The sequence below is a fragment of the Mastomys coucha genome, unplaced genomic scaffold, assembly GCF_008632895.1.
Source record: "Mastomys coucha isolate ucsf_1 unplaced genomic scaffold, UCSF_Mcou_1 pScaffold16, whole genome shotgun sequence".
Lineage (NCBI taxonomy): Eukaryota > Metazoa > Chordata > Mammalia > Rodentia > Muridae > Mastomys > Mastomys coucha.
Genome location: NW_022196898.1, coordinates 39,361,927 through 39,379,007, shown reverse-complemented (window position 1 = coordinate 39,379,007; position 17,081 = coordinate 39,361,927). Strand labels below are relative to the sequence as shown.

The window sequence follows — 17,081 nt, the reverse complement described above, 5'->3', positions numbered from 1 at the left end:
CAGAAATCCACCTGCCTCTGCCTCCCAAGTGCTGGGATCAAAGGCATGCGCCACCACCGCCCGGCTTAAATTCTTATAAAGTTGGTTTGCTCAAGTCAGAAGTGAAAACAACCTATGCCTTATGCTTGACTGTTAGGATTCTTAGAGTTTAGTAACTTTCTATTCAAAATTTAAAGACAACTTATACAAAGGTTTACTATGCAGCTCAAGAAGACCTTGAACTCAAAAATCCTCCTGCTTTAGCTTCTTGAGTGCCCAAAGTACAGGTGTGCACCTCCATGTTTGTCTGTTTATTTTGGGACAGACTCTGACCATGTCACCTAGGTTGTACATAACTCCTGGGCTCAGAAGGCACCCTTCTACCCTAGCCTCTTAGTTATCTGGGACTATAGCATGTGCCACTAACTCCTGACTTGCTAGTGTTTCTTAGAGGCAAATGGTGTCAGTTTGTCTTACTGTAGCTTTAGTCAGTTGGTTAAGAGAACATCCTCAGGCTGGCCACATTTATCACTGTAAGTATGAAGTTTATAGATAGCTTATTCTTCCTGGACGCATCACCGACTAGCTTTAGTGCACAAGGTGATGTCAGCCTGAGTCAGCTACAGATCTCTCCACATTTGTTAGTGGCCATTTCTACTTGAAGAGTTTTTCTTTTCTTCCTTTCTTGTTTCTTTTCTTTTGTTTTAAAGCATAGTAGAAGGATGATCAAGCTTGAATTTTTAAAATGTTTTGGGGACAAAAGTACTTCACAGGCCGTGTTATGATGGACTCTTCACTTGTTCTCACCCCTCCCCCCAGAGGTTGGAAAGGTGCATGAGTATTGTCACATCGATGACCGCTGGTGTCTCCGAGAGAGAGGCCAACGATGCTCTCAATGCGTATGTAAGTACCATGTCCTCCTCATATCCATTCTGCCTGGGAAAGCTCTGAGATGCAGACAGGAAAGGGACTGAGTTCACATCCTGGTTCCTTAAGTCAGGTTTTACTTTCTCACTACTAGAGTCTGTTTCTTGGAGCCTTTTTTTTTTTTTTTTTTTTTTTGAGACCATATTTCATTGTGCCCTGACAGTAGTATGGAATCCAGGGTGGTATCGTATTTAAGATCCTTCTGCCTCAGCCTCCTCAGTGCTGTGATTGCCGGCTTGTGTCATCTTGCCTGACTACATAACAACTCAGAAGCTCAATTATTGGCCAGCTAGGTGGCTCAAGTAGGTCAGGGGCTTTAAATGCATCCCTGGTAACTTTTGACTTCTCATTCCTGGATTCTACAAGATGGCAAGAGAGGATCACTCCCAGGAGTTGTTCTCTGATTTTCTTTAAAAGTTTGTAAATTCTGGTTTGTTTATTTATTTAGACTTGGTCTTAACCCTTACTGACCTGGTACTTGATTTGTAGACCATGCTGTCCAGAACTTACAGAGATCTGCCCGTCTTTGTTTCCCAAGTGCTGGAATTAAAGGCATGTGCCACTACACCTAGCAAAAAATTTTTCCGCCGGGCGGTAGTGGTGCATGCCTTTAATCCCAGCACTTGGGAGACAGAGGCAGGCAGATTTCTGAGTTCGAGGCCTGGTCTACAGAGTGAGTTCCAGGACAGCCAAGGCTACACAGAGAAACCCTGTCTCTTAAAAAAAAAAAAAAAAAAATTTCCAAGGTTAAAAAAAGTATAAAGTCATAGGACCAGCCATATGTCTCAGTAGACAGTGGTACCTGCTGTCAATCAAGTATGATAGTTTGTTTGACTCTTGGGACCAACATGGTGAAAGGTGAGTGGTCACTCTAGCAAGGTATCCTCTGACCACCACCACATATGTAACATGGCATGTATGTACATGTACACACTAAATAAAGTTTTTGATTTTTTTTTTTTTTTTTTTTCAGTTTTTCAAGACAGGGTTTCTCTGTATAGCCTTGGCTGTCCTGGAACTCACTCTGTAGACCAGGCTGGCCTCTAAGTCATAGAGATCCACCTGTCTCTGCCTCCCAAGTGCTAGGATTAATGACGTGCACCACTACTGCCAGGCATAAATTAAATTATAAAAGAAGAAGAAAATGCTTGTCTTATAGTTTCTTTCTTTACAAATCATCCTTACATACATTTTAACTTTTACCTCTACTTTTACCTCTATCAATCAGTGCAGTTAAATAATTTTAAATAGCACATGTGGGGCAGGACAGATGGCTCATTGGTTAAGACCACTGACTTCTTCCAGAGGTCCTGAGTTCAAATCCCAGTAACCACATGGTGGCTCACAACCATCTGTAATGGGATCTGATGCCCTCTTCTGCTGTGTCTGAAGACAGCTATAGTGTACTCATATATATGAGATAAATAAAATAAATCTTTAGATAGCACATGTGAGGGATTTATATAATAGCAGTTGACAAGATGATCAGTGTGTAAAAGTGCCTGCCTCTAACCCTGCCTGCCTGCCAGAGTTCAGTCCCAGACACCTACATGTCAGAAGGGGGAACCACTGTCTGTCTGCAGATTGTCCTGTGACTTCTGGAGGGACACACAGGCCATACTCATTAATTAATGAAAAATAATTTAGGTAATGTGGTTGCACTGATGGATCAATAAAGTACCTGCCTAGCAAGCATGGTGATCTGAGCATGGATCCCTTAATAAAATAGACGCCAATGCATGTAACTCTGGCCTGAGAGTGGTCTGTGGTGGGGACGAAGCTCATTGGCTGGCTGGCCAGCCTAGCTAAATCTGTGAGCTTCAGATTTAGTGAAAAACCTGATTTCAAAAGTAAATGTAGAGAGACTGAGTGAGAAAGATAACCCAACATCCACCGTGGGCCTCTTTGACCATGTGTATACAACACACATGGATTATATACACATATAATACCATACATACACAAGATAAACCTAAAAACTTAAATAATGACATGTGTAAAAATACTGTAGTGAACCCTGTTATTTTGTATGCTGATTGAAAAAATAGTTAAAAATGATGTAGGGGAATCTTACAGAATAAATATTTAAGAATTTACTTGCAAATTACCAGATATTATTTCTGTGTTAAAGTCCCAGAGGTTCTCTGGTTGGTGTTGATATGTCTCCATTGCAGGATCATCACAGCTCCCTTGCTTTTCTCATCTTAAGCACTCTTGTACTTTCTAGATCTAGGTTGTTAAAGAAAGCAGTGAGTTTTTCCCTTTCCTGCCTCTCTTCTGAATAGGTGCCTCATTCCTATTAAGACACAGAAATCATATTTGAAAGTTGATTTTTCCCATTAAGAGTCCTGAGACTCTAGGAGAAAATTGTGCTTGTGCTTCCTACATGTGAGTGACAACTAATTCTCTTCCTTTCTCACCTCCCAGGTGTGCAAAGGACCTCCCCAGCATGAGGAGATTTGCCTAGGCCTGTTTACTCTTGTTCTCACTGAGCCTGCCCAAGCCCAGAAGGTAAGGCACCTTCTTCCCTGGATCATTTAAATCTAGGGAGCTTTTACTCACTAACTGAAGTTATGCCACATTTCTTCCTCTTCTTCCTCCTCTTCCTCCTCTCCTTCTTTCTCCTCCTCTTCCTCCTCTTCTTCCTCCTCCTCCTGCTCCTCCTCCTCCTCCTCCTCCTCCTCTTCCTCCTCCTCTTCTTCTTCTTCTTCTTCTTCTTCTTCTTCTTCTTCTTCTTCTTCTTCTCTTCCTCCTCCTCCTCCTCCTCCTCCTCCTCCTCTTCTTCCTCCTCTTCCTCCTCTTCCTCCTCCTTCTGTTTCTTCTCCTCCTCCTCCTCCTCCTTCTTCTCCTCCTTCTCCTTCTCCTTCTCCTCCTTCTTCTTCTTCTTTTTTTCTTTTTTGGTTTTTCAAGACAGGGTTTCTCTGTATAGCCTTGGCTATCCTGGAACTCACTCTGTAGACCAGGCTGGTCTCGAACTGATAATAGATCCACCTGCCTCTGCCTCCCAAGTGCTAGGATTAAAGGCGTGCACCAGCTACCGCCACTGCTCAGCAGTTACACTCTGGATAAGAGCAGAATCACTATGTCTGTAAAGTGTTCTTAAGTCCCTTGTTCTCAGTGAATTCATTAGTCTCTGGCTAGAGTCTTTTCTGTCCCCAGATACTAAAACTAAAAGGCAAGAAAAGGCAGTTGGAGAAAAAGAAAACACATGAATGTTAAAGTTTCAGGTGTAAGACTAGGAAGGTCCAAATTGGCATTTAATTTGGGGTATGGAGGAGATGGAGGACAACCAAGCCCATGGGAGTTCTTATCCACAAGAAGAGAGCCTGTGGCCTGTGGCTTCTGCTTTGACAAAGGAACAGAAAACAGGCTTAAAATGGTAGCATGTAACCTTTAGATTAAATGACTTAATGTAATAATTAAGATGACTCCGGAGAACAGTGGAGTCTGGCTTCCTAAGAGTATTGCCAAGAAGCAGCCTGGCCTTTTCATAAACAGAAGAGGCTCCAGGGAGGTTCAGGGCCAGGCAGGATAGTTCTCAGCTTCTGTTCTCTTTGTAAAACTAAGTCTACTGTTTGTTCAGATTGCCACCTCCCAGCAACTTTCTGTCTTTTGAGTCTTGGCATAATGAGTTCAAGTTTGTTTGGATCTGGCTGGAACTCTCTGACAGAAGGGAGAAGTGTGGGGAGCTGGTTCCTGGCCTTTCTCTGAGCATAGGTGGTGTGGGAGAAAACAGATTTGTTCTTTGCTTACTGTTGTCTTCAGCTCTGTGTGTCTAAAACCACTATAAGCTTTTGTAGCTTTCCCACCTCTAGACTGCAGGCCCCCCCATAAAATGTCTTGGAATTTAGCTATTTTGTCATTTATTCAGGGTTGACCAAAGGAAACTCATTCTCAGAGATGCAGACAAGGATGCTCCTGGTATCCTGACAGGGATGCTTACATCAACAAAGTATTGTGGGTGTGGGAACCTGCTTTTGTAATTCTCTGATGCAGCTTGGGATGCCTGTAAAGCTGATGGGGAAGACAGCTGCTCTTAATGTATTCTAGTTTTCCCAGGAGAAAGACCAGTGATTTCGAACGTGGTTAAGTAGAATTCTACTTGTGCTTTTCCCCCTTTTTCTTCTTTCTTTTTTAAGATATTCCAAGATGACTTTGAGCTCTGGTTTCCTCAGCCTCCGAAGTGTTGGGATTTCATTTCACACTGAATTATCATTCAGATCTTTAGAGATAAATGGATGACATTAATTTGGTTATGCTAAACAGTAACATGATCTCATTGATTTTAAGGAAATTGTTGACGAAGATAAAGGTGGCTAAGTGGAGCTGTGGTTTAATTTTCTCTTGTACACTTTCCCCCTTTAAGACAGAGTTTCCCTATGTGCTGCCTGAATTAAGTATCTGGAGTAAGGGCTGCTTGAGGGACTGGTGTACAGAGGCTAAGCTGGGGTCTAAACCCTGCAGGCTCTAGCAATCAGTTAAAAGGTAATTGGAAAAGCTAACATCAGTGCACAGATCTCTCCCTCAGATTTTCCAGACTCAGTGCTAGGCCTTTTTTGGTCTAGGCTCTTTTTGCAGGCAGCCTTTGTGCTCGAGTGCTGCTATATCACATTCTCACCAGGATCAGGCTAAAGGGCCACCTCCCTACTACTCTGTCCTTTTGCTTTAAGATCCTCTGCTCTTGTGCGTGTCTCCTTGTTTTTTTTTTGGTTTTCCTCCTATCTGCTTCTCTTCCAAAACAGTCAGCAGACTGGCACAGAGATTTCCACAGCTGGCAGCACAGGGCATGTGGTATTCTTGGTACCCAGCTCCATGTTATGAGAAGTTACATTGGTGAAGATTCCTGGTGGAGCGTGGAGTTAGGCAGGATTACTGCTCTTCTTCTGGACGCATAGCACCTGAAAAATTTGTTCTCCTTCCCTGTCCTGAGTCTGTCTACATTTCTGGTATTTCATCTTTCATTTTAACAGACAAGGCTCTTGTGTGGTTTTTCTTTCCATCTCTGCCTCCCTCATCCCTAGGATATTCTGTGACTTACCTATGGGGAGTCTCAAGAAAACAATTCCCTGATGATCAGCATGTCGGCAGAAGCTCACTGGAGGCCTTGCCTTGTGCTGTTTCCCTTGTGGTTTCTGTTTTTAATCTCTCAACAATCTACCCCTAGATAGAGTCAAAGGATACATTCTTTGGAGTGTGAGACTCCAGAAGTAGCACGTGCAGGATCTTTGTTGATGTTTTCATCAGATGAGGTAGACTTGAGGATGGAAGAGGTGGGAGCAGGATGAGAGCCCTCTTCCCACCCAGGCTGGGAGATTCCTGCTGCTCCTGAAGGCCATGCTTTAGAGCGCTTAGGGTGAGAGAGTTTACACTAGGGTCCTTTCTCAGCTGTCATAATTCTCTCCTTCATCACTGGTGGTCTTGTCTTCTTATTTAGTTTTCATAGTTGTGTGTGAGGTGCTTATGGGTGGAATTTGGAATTAGGCTGCCTGGATTTGTTTGTTTGTTTTGTGACAGGGTCTGCTCATGCTGTCTGGCTGGGATTATTGATGGGAGTCACTAGCTGCATCTTAATGCCAGTTTTCTCCTATCTCTTACCTCATCCCAGACAGGCTCCCTCCCCTGTTCTCCCCTGCTCTGCCTCCCTCCCCTCCTGTCCCTCTTCTCTTCTCCCTCCCCTCCTGTCCCTCCTCTCCTCTTCCTCCCCTTCCTACTCCTTGAGCCTACTTCTTCACCCGTACAAATACAGGAAATAATAAGTAACATCTTCAATTTTTTTTGAGCATTTTTCTTTCTCGAACTTCTCCCAGATCCTCCCCATATCCCTATCTACCTAATTTTATGTGTGCTCTCTCTAAAACAAACCAAAACCATAAAAATGATGGGGGAGGGGGGGCTGGAGAGATGAGATGGCTCATCGGTTAAAGAGCACTGAGTTTAACTGAGTTAAAAGTTAAGAGGTCCTGAGTTCAATTCCCAGCAGCCACATGGTGGCTCACAACCATCTGTAATGGGATCCGATGCCCTCTTCTGGTGTGTCTGAAGACAGCTACAGGGTATTCATATAAATAAAATTAAAAAACCTTTTAAAAAGAATGGTGGTTGGGCATGGTGGCACATGCTTGTGATCCCAACACCTGAGAGGCAGAGGCAGGTGGATCTCCATGAATGCTAGGTCAGCCTGTTCTGCTTAGTGAGGTCAAGGACAGCCAGAACTATGTAGAGACTCTTTCTAAACTACAAACAACAAACAAAACAAATGAAAAACCCCATACATACAAATGAAAATCTAAACAAGTCATAAATCAACCCACTCAGACAAAAAGTGCCAAAAGGAAATGAAACAAAAGCCCCCATAATAAAAGAGCATGGTGTCAGTTCCATGTCGTCAGCTTCTGCCTCACAGTGTGGTTGGCACACCCAGTGACACTGTTATAATTTTGCCTTTGCCAGCAGCTATCAATTGCAAATAGATTCTTGGTTAGGGGTGGGACCCTGTTTCACCATCATGATATATCCCCTTCCCTTCTTTCTTGACAGGATCTCCCATGGCTCAGACTGTCCTCAAACTTTCTATGTAGTTGAGGATGGCTTTGAAGCCCTGATCCTCCTCCTACCTCCCAAGTGCTGAGATTACAGGCCTGTACCTGCACACATGGCTTATTGTTAATCTTGATGTCTTGTGAGGTTTCTATCTAGCTAAGAAGCTAGTATCTAGTTATGTTTTACCCTTTTGACTGAGTCCATGACAGGATAGAACTCAGCAGGGCAGGAGGCAGCTAATGAGGTTCCCTAAGGCCTGCCCTCATTGAAGAAAGAAGCAGGATAGAAAAAGGTTTGAGGGAAAGGGAAGCAGTGACTCAGAAGAAACATCCACACTTCCTTATCCCCCAGGGGTGAATATGCTAAAGCTCCCCTCCCCAAGCACATCAATATTTGGCAAAAGCAAAGGTCATTCAGGAGAACAGAAGAAAGTCATTTAGTTAATAAAGTTCATGCTTGGGGGCCAGCAAAGTGACTGAGTGGGTAAAAGCACTTGCTGTACAGAGCCTTCCTTTGACCCACACACTCACAGAAAACTATAAAGGTTTGTGGTTTGTTTTAGTTTGTTGTTGTGAGACAGCTTTCTCTATGTAACCTTGGCTGGCCTTGAACTCACTTTGTAGACTTGGTTGGCTTCACAAAGATTCATCTGACTCTGCCTCCCAAGTGCTGGAATCAAAGTGGTATACACATCCACATACATGTCTGGCTAACAGAGGCTAGTAGCACATCCCTGTGCTCTCAGGAGGCTGAGACAGGAAGATGATCTTACTTTGTGAGTTCCAGGGCATTCTGAACTACAATGTAAGGCTCTGTCTCAAACAAAAGGAAGTGTTTGGTTTTGGTTCAGTGTAGCCCAGGCTAGCATTGAACTTGGGATTTCCCTCTCTTAACCACCAAATGCTGGGATGGATTATAGGCACGTACAGCTGTATCAAGCTAAGAATACAGTTTTGTTTCTGTTCTTTCTCCTAGACCCTGGTCCCTTTATATTCCCTTTGCTGCATCTGGCTGGGTTACAGCAAGTCTGAAAACCTCTGGGTTTCTTTTTGACTTTCACCCAAACCCATTTTTCAGTGACCTTTTACTGGCAGATAAAACACAGATGGCTTCCACCTGGGTTTGCTCAGCTTGTGGCATCAAACAGTATGACACTTCCTGAAGAGGGAGGCTGGGGGACAGAGACAGGACTAGGAGCTTTGCCCAGCAGGCTTTCTTGCCTTATTAGAGAATCTTTTAGTCCTTCATCCCTAAACCAAGAGGCAGAAGAGGGTAGGTTTGGAATGGAGGAGCCCTGTAGAAGAAAGAATGGAGAACACAGTGCTCCATTGCCTCTCAGTTGCCTCTCAGAATCCTCATGTTGCTATGTAAGAGAAAGGGGTTGGGATTGGATGGTGGCTGTGGGGTCAACATCTCTGCTCACTAGCTACTCACAAACCTTACTTCTCACAGTGTTACCGGGACTTGGCTCTGGTGAGTCGTGATGGTATGAACATTGTCCTGAACAAAATCAACCAGCTACTTATGGAGAAGTACTTGAAGTTGCAAGATACCTGCCGTACTCAGGTAAGGCCAGAAAGAAAAGAGAGGGGGTGCTGGAGTGTCACTGGAGCATGTGCCTAGCACCCACAGGCCTAGATTCAAGCTCCAGCTCTAAACAAGAAAAGGAACAGCTCAGAGGTGTAGGCCAGAGGGGAACCTGCTAAAGAGAGGATGGGGGTGCAGCTCTGTTACTGTGCACCTAAACTGCACGATTGAGTCGGCTCCTTTTCCAAATTCACATCTCTGCTCTGAATGTCTTTTTCTCTCCTTTAGTTGGTGTGGTTGGTTCGGGAACTAGTAAAGAGTGGAGTTCTGGGAGCTGATGGTGTTTGCATGACATTTATGAAGCAGATTGCAGGTAAGCTTGCTAGCTAGTGCATTAGAAGAAAGGGAAGGAGCTCAGAGATAAGTCTAAACAAGGATTGAGTACCTGTGAGGAACTCAAGTGATGGGGTTTGGACCCTAGTGTAGATGTCTCCTGGCCACATATGTTGTAGAAAAAAAATAGATTAGAAAGTCACAGGGGGCTTTTGGATTAGTGAGTCTTGCCTTGGTTTCTTTCCTGCTAAATTAAGACCTGTCCAGGTATTTGGTCTGTGTTAGCCAGTCATTTCTCTGAAGTTGAGGAGCATGCTAGATCAGGAAGTGGGTGCAGAGAGAATCGTGTGAAGCCATTTGCTCTCTGCCTTTCTGCTTTCCCTGGCTCCGCCCCTGTTCTAAACACTGGGTACCTAGTGATTTTGGCATCTGACTGGAGCTAGTCTGAGGGACAGTGTCACAGAATAGTCCCTGACATTTAGGGTTTTTTTAATCTTCGCATCTGTGACATCTGTCTGAAATATTGAACATGAGAAAGGTCTGTTCAAGCCACCTTTCCTGCTTTGAGATTGCTTGTGTTTTGATTTCCTGATAAAAACAAGAAACAAAACAAAGTATTAATAATAATAGGTAAAAATGAGGCCAACTCTGTAGCTCTGCCTCACCATCAATGCCTGGTTTTTGTTTTGTTTTGTTTCCCATGATGATAAGAACTGTACCTAAGGCCTCATGAACTTAGGTAAGCACTCCACCTCTGGAGCATATTACACCCAACTCCCTCCACCCCTACCCCCCTTTTTTTTCTTTTTAAATAAAAAAAAGTCTTGCTATGTAGCCCATGCTGGCCTACATCCATAGCTCTCCTGCAGCAGCTTCTTACCATGTACCATCATCACACCTGGCGGTGCTTTGTCTTTTCTTCAGGATTTTCTCTGACACTGATGTAACTGCTTCATGTGTATGGCCCTCATCTTTGTGATGCAGCTAGGTGAACTCTGATTTTTTCCACTAAGACCCAGAGCAATATGTAGCATTGATGTGCTGAGTATTTATTTTTATTCTTTCTTGGCACTTTCTTAACTGTGTGACACTCCCTGCCCCATTTCTCATCCCAATATTTTTGTCTGGCAACACTGCATTTTAATTCTGCTCCAGGGAGTTCAGTGGCAAGATCCAAAGACTGGTGTATACACACCCCTTAGCCTGTCAGGATGCTGAGTCGCACCCTGGTATTCAGACACTGGCTGCAGCCGCTGTCAGCTGCCTGCATCTCTCAGGCCCTGGTTCAGATACCACCTTTGCTTTTCAACTGGGGCTTCCATGGTCTGCCTTTCTCAGACATCACTTTTCAGGAACAAAACATGACCTCTGCAGTTCGGTTGGATAGAACAATATCCTCTCTGGTGAGGGGCAGTTCTAGAACATTCTTTCCCTTTCTCTTTCAAGGCAAAGGGAAAAGTTTTTAATCCTAAAAGAGAGGATGGTTTATTCTAGCATTCAGAGCAGTAGTGGTGGGAGAGTAGACCAGAAGGGTGACTGAAGAGATTTATTCAATTAGCTGAGTTGCTAATTAGAGCTACTGTATTCTGATTCTTCCCCTCCCACCCCCTTGAAATCAGGTGGCGATGTTACAGCCAAAAATATCTGGTTGGCAGAAAGTGTTCTGGATATCCTGACGGAGCAGAGGTAGAGTCTACCATGAAGGGTGGGGTGTGAGTATGGTACGTGGGGAAGAAAGGCTCGTGGCTCTGAGGCAAGGGGAAGGTGTGGCAAGCCTGATGGTGGCAGATGAAGAACTAAGGCCAAAAGATGGAGTGGGAAAGAAGGAGCTTGCTAAAATATCTTAGAGCCCAGAAAATCTGGTTTCATCTGATAAGGGTTTATTTTCAACCCAGACCTCATTGGAATGTTTATATTTGGGGGAACTGAGAGGGAAATGAGCTCAGCAGAGGGCCAGCCAACCACATGAGCCTGGCAGGTACCTCTCCTCCCTCCAAGCCTCTCAGGCCAGCACATGCTCTTTTTTGGAATGGCACAAGGGCGATGTAGGTGACTAGGGAGCAGAGACTCCTGCTATAGAGTGACATGGGGCCACATTTGATCTTCTGGGTCCTTTTCCCAACAAAGTGAAGGGCTGTGTGAGGGCTGGTCTAGTATGTAAATTTGCTTATGTCTTCCCCCTGATGCTACAGTCCCATTTTCTGTGTCACTTCTTTTTAGCGTCTCTTTCTGAGTAAGGACATCAAGTAGCCAAATGATTGAGAGAGGCCTAATATTGTTCATATTCATTTCAATTTAAAAGAATCATAATCGAGAGAGCTATGTTCTGCCCAGTCCTGCTCTGTAGTGCCACCTAGTGGCCTGGACTCAGTTATGCAGCTGCACTGGGGCTGGTCATCACACTAGCAGTGGAACTTCCTAGGAGTTTCTTACTAGCCTCTGCTTCTCTTTAGGTCTCTGTTTCTCTGCTACCTTTGGCGTAAGGCTATTCCTTCCACCTCCCTCTCCTCTTCATTATGCCATCCTCACAGCACATTTGTCCTTCGCCTCTGCTATTGACCTTCCTCCACAGTGGTTCTTCTCATTCTGTTCCTCGTGCCATTCCTTGGCATTTAAAATTGTGTTCTAGCTACTATCCTGTTTTCCTAACCTCTCCACGTATTTTCAGGGATGCTGGAGGGGGTGTAGGGGTGGGGTAAAAGGAAGCACATGTCCTTGGGTAGCATTTCCATTTTGTGAAAACAAAAGGACAGTGCTGGGCCTTGTAGTGAGTGCATATAGTCCTGGCATTTGGGAGGCTGAGACAGGGGAATTACTCTGAATTCAAGTCTGACCTGGGCTATATAGCAAGACTCTGTTTCGAAAAACAGCTTCCACATACACAAAAGAAAAAGAAAGAAGGAAAGAGAAGGCCATGGTCTCTAGTTAATGAAATAGCTTGATTACTTTTCCTGAATCAGGAAGTTGCCTGGTTACATTAATTAAACTCTTCCTCTAGTTCTCTGCCTTTCAGCAGGGGTGTCAAAGCAATTATAGACGACTTGGCACTTAGAGGCAGCATTAGTGTGTGAGGGCCCCCCCCCCCCCCCCCCCGCGTCTTTACCTTTGCCCCTTTGAAGCTGCTGGAAGCAGAGAATGCTTTTGTCATTCTGTTTTCCAGGGAAATTCTGAAACTCTGGGGAAATGGGCTTTGCCGGCTAAAATCAGATACCTCCCCTACACCCCCAAATCCTCCCAGATTTTGGGTTAGGGCAGACGACTCATTATCTGAGGATGGGTCAGTGGTAGAGCCAGGGAAAGGTTTGTGGTTTGGTTGGCTATAATAATAAGCCTGGTAGAGGCATAGCACAATGTGTTCTAAGAACTCCAGGTCCTGGAAAGGTCCTGGAAATCCCCAGAGGTCTTTGCATCACACTTAAGAGAACTACTAATAGAAAACACATTCCATAGTTCAGCAGGAGAAATGTAGCTTGTCTCTCTCCCAAGCGTAACATACACCACTTCAGATATGATGGGTCTTGGCTGTTTTCATTTGGTACCTTCCTTTGTGAGGCATCTATCTGGTGAGGGAAATTAGTTACCTTTACCTTCCTTAGTCAACGTATAGTCAGATAATAACAGCCAGAGTGAAACCTTCAAAACACAGAAGCCATTACTCTCAGTGTGTGATCATCATAGCGGTATGAGATACAGCCCTGTGGGGTGAGGAGGTCTAGGCAAAAGATAGGTGCAGTGTCTTCCCTTCCTGCAGGGAGTGGGTCCTGAAGAGCAGCATCCTCATTGCCATGGCTGTGTACACATACCTCCGACTTATTGTGGACCACCATGGGACCGCCCAGCTCCAGACCCTTCGACAGAAGGAAGTTGACTTCTGTATCTCCTTGCTTCGGGAACGGGTAAGGGGCAAACAGGATGAGGAAGTGATGCCATGATGTGGTATCCCTGTGGCCTTTATGCTTCTGGGCCAGAGATACCTTGTTAGAGGTGCAGGTGGTTCTAGTGTGGTATTTTCATCACTCCTAGACAGCTTAAGAGCAAAGGACAGGGAACTGGAGTGGAATACCCCCTGCTCCTAGAAATGCCATATATAATGCCAGCACTCAGGGCTTTTCTGGTCAGTTTCAGTTTACATTATTGTACAACAGACAGCAGCTATTGTGTGCCCGCTGCTGTCTGTTGAACCCCACCTCCCCAGAAGTAATTGGTATGTTACTTGGGTAGATTATGAATTATTTACTATAGTTTCTCCCAAGAGAGATATTCTAGATCTAAGCGATGAGGACACTGACTACATTGGAAAAGTTAGTTAAAAGAAATATCAGATAACATCAGATCAAAGTTCAGTAGTTAAGAACAGGTGCTGTCCTCACAGAGGGCCTGGATCTGGTTTTCAGCACCTACAGGGTGGCTCACAACCATATGTAATTCCAGTTCCAGGGGACCTAGCACTCTCCTCTGGCCTCTGTAGGCATGTTGTGCACATATATACATGTGGGCAAACAGTGATACACATAAAATAAAGATCTTTTTTAAAAAAATTAAAGTGCATTCACATAATTGTCTAGGCGCATGGCGTTAATCAGTATTGTTTAGAACATGCGGATCAGGTCTTTCCTTTTATCACAAATTGTCTTTCCTGATGGACAGAATGAACTTTGGGATAGGATATATGGGTGCTTCTTCCCAGCTCCATACTTTTAAAATCAGTTCCCTTGAACTGAATCAAGGAGAGGAGAAGGGACTTGAAGATCTAAGAGTCTGCATGGTCCAGCCATTCCCAGACACCTCTATCCTTGACATGGTCCCCAGTCTCTCCTTTCTTCTCCCAGCAATCCCTTGCTCCAGGCGAATCAGGTTAGGGTCCCTTCATAGGACTTTTTTTTTTTTGTCCTCCATAGAACATGCTATTCTTTTGTCCTTCCTCCAGAAGGGGAACAATTCATATTTTTATTCTCTCTCCTGCTCCCCATTGTCCAATCTCCCTCCTATCCAGTTCATGGAATGTTTGATGATTGGTCGGGACCTTGTAAGATTACTTCAGAATGTTGCTAGGATACCAGAATTTGAACTGCTGTGGAAAGATATCATCCATAACCCTCAGGCCTTGAGCCCTCAGTTCACAGGTAAGTAAGCACCTGGTTGTGCATTGTCCTTGTATGTCCTGATTGGATTGGAAGGGGCAGAGTTGGCCTACAAGAGATTTTGATAGTCAGGGAAAGCTTGAAATAGGGCATACTATGCCATCTAGGTATGGGAATGGTAGAGGCTCAGAACAGTTTGTGTAGTTTTTGGCTAGAGCCTACATGGCTGGTTTCAGCTGCCGTTGTTCCTAAAAAAAGAAAAAAATCAGACAAGGCCTTAAGATAGCTCAGTGGGTAAAATACTTGATCCCAAGCCTGATAACCTGAGTTCAATCCCCAGAACCCATGTGGTAGAAGGAGAGAATTCATTCCCAAAGTTGTGCTCTGACCACCACACACCCACTGTGACACGTGTGTGTCCACATACATGCAGCAGTAAATTAAAATTAAGAAGTTTAAAGGACAACTGTGGGACAGAAAGATGTCCTCTCCTTCCCACCATTCCTTGTCAAGGCGATGTCCAAGTCTCCAGCTTTACTGTGGTAGACAGGGAGTCAGAGGGCGACTCATAAGGTCCAGTCAGCAGAGGGTCCAGTGAGTCCTGGAAGAGATGGCTTCCAAAGAAAAAGAAATGGCTCTGGCCTCTTATTCCAGAGGGTGTGTGTGTGTGTGTGTGTGCTTTCTCCTGGCAAGGGTTTTCCTGTCCTTTTGACTTACCCAGAATCCTTTTGTATTTTGAACAGCAACTCAGTAGCTTCATTTTTTTTTTCCTCCTCACACCTCCAACAGTTCTGCACAAAACAGATGTGTGTACACACACAAGCTGAAGGCTGTCATCTAGGACCTGGGATGTGAGGACAAAGAGAAGACAGTGCTACTTAAGCATATGTCGGGGTGTCTGGCTCTGTCAGAGGGTGTGTGCCAGCTCCTTTAATCGTCTGTACAGCCCTTAAGATGAATGTTTCACTTTCTACACAGGAAAGTGAGGTTTAGAGAGATTAAGTCACTTGCTGAAGGTCACACAGTAAATAACAGGAAGGATTTGGATACAGGTCTTTCTGATTGCAGTGTTTATGGCTGCACCACACAGTCACATTGGTCCTAGGATCTCATAGTGTCACTCTGAGTAACAGGAAGGCAGGTTAGGACTCACCATATTTCCCCCTGAATTTCCCACGTATTTCTAACTATAAAATCATGGGTGGCTGGCAGGCCAGTAGAGGGAAACCACTGTAGTTGGTGTAAATGGTGGCAACCTTGTATGCCTTTGCTGGCCTTCTCAAGGGCTTGTCTTGGAATAGGCCCAGGAGTTAAGCCACCCCTGGCCCTGTTTTGCCTTGTGCCTTGCATTTCTCTGGCCTTTACATTTCTCTTCTGCACTTGGCTCAGGTATCCTACAGCTACTTCAGTCAAGAACATCACGAAAATTTCTAGCCTGTCGTCTAACCCCAGACATGGAAACGAAGCTCCTCTTCATGACATCCCGGGTGAGATCATCTTTGCATAGGGAGGGGGTCACAGGTGCCAGGTGTCAGCACTGTGCAGATTGGTCGCTGCTGACCCACATGAAAGTGACCAACTAGAAGTTTTAGATGTCCTTTACCTTTTTGAAGCTATTCTTGGTTCAGTCTATGCTTGCACATTGCACAGTGCAGTAAAAGAAAAATTAGAAGTGTAGTTAAATAAGCAAGATGGAATTCCAGCTCTTTGGAAGTTTTGTTTTTAAAAGCAGCCATGCCAGTGATTGTACACAGGTGATGTATCTGCAGGGTAGGCCTTTTGTTTACCAAATATGGTTGCATTGTGGTAAAACTGTCTGGGGACTGTGGTTTTCCTGTCTCTGAGGATGTTTGTGGAATCTGTGTTTAGTGGACTTTGTAGACAGCTCCTCTGTAGCCCAGTCTTCAGATTCCCAAGACAGCACAGAATTTCTGAGACCCTGCTGCCTCTTGTAGCTACATGCCAAATGTTACAGTTTAAATTAGTGACCAGGTGTGGTGGCATACACCTATGATCCCAGTGCTTGAAAGGCAGAGGTAGGAGGATTGCCACAAATTTGAGGTTCTCCAGGAATGCATAGGGAAACCTTGTCCAAACGAGGAAGCAAAAACCAAAAATGCATAAACATTTAAAAAAAAAAAGTGCGGAGGTACCTGCAAATAATCACAAGAAAGCTGGTAACGGACAGCTGCTACAAATCAAAGGTAGCCTGGGCTAAGTGAGACCCTGTGTTTAAAAAAGACAAAACCACTGTAATCTAGAGTAGGTTTCACTTACACTTCCAGTTGACTCAGTCTATCACTAGGGAACTCAACCTGAAGCCAGGAGCCGAAGCAGAAGCCGTGGAGGGTTTCCACTTACTTACTAGCTCTCACGGCTTGCTCTGCCTTACTATGATGCCTAGGTTGTCGTCAGCCATAGAGAGCTGGGCCCTCCCACATCAACCATCAATCAAGAAAATGCACCACAGCCTTCCTTATCCACAGGCCAATCTGGTAGGGACATTATCCCAGATTTGGTTCCATCTTCCAGAGTGACACTCTATCTTATTTATGTCATAAAATTAACTATCACACATGTGTGTTAAAACTTGGTGTCCGCCGGGCAGTGGTGGCGCACACCTTTGATCCCAGCACCTGGGAGGCAGAGGCAGGCAGATTTCTGAGTTCAAGGCCAGCCTGGTCTACAGAGTGA

The 17,081-nt window shown here is 44.6% G+C and overlaps 1 protein-coding gene across 1 annotated transcript in view; it reads left to right on the top strand.

Annotated features, from left to right (window-relative positions):
- The window catches only part of Ints3 (integrator complex subunit 3), a 42,573-nt gene that overhangs the window by 9,458 nt on the left and 16,034 nt on the right, over positions 1 to 17,081 (top strand). The window contains exons 2-9 of the mRNA XM_031374615.1: positions 799 to 882; positions 3,334 to 3,417; positions 8,899 to 9,012; positions 9,262 to 9,346; positions 10,926 to 10,992; positions 13,058 to 13,202; positions 14,300 to 14,429; positions 15,777 to 15,874. Coding sequence (XP_031230475.1) covers positions 799 to 882; positions 3,334 to 3,417; positions 8,899 to 9,012; positions 9,262 to 9,346; positions 10,926 to 10,992; positions 13,058 to 13,202; positions 14,300 to 14,429; positions 15,777 to 15,874 — 807 coding nt within the window. The remainder of the gene's footprint in view (positions 1 to 798; positions 883 to 3,333; positions 3,418 to 8,898; positions 9,013 to 9,261; positions 9,347 to 10,925; positions 10,993 to 13,057; positions 13,203 to 14,299; positions 14,430 to 15,776; positions 15,875 to 17,081) is intronic.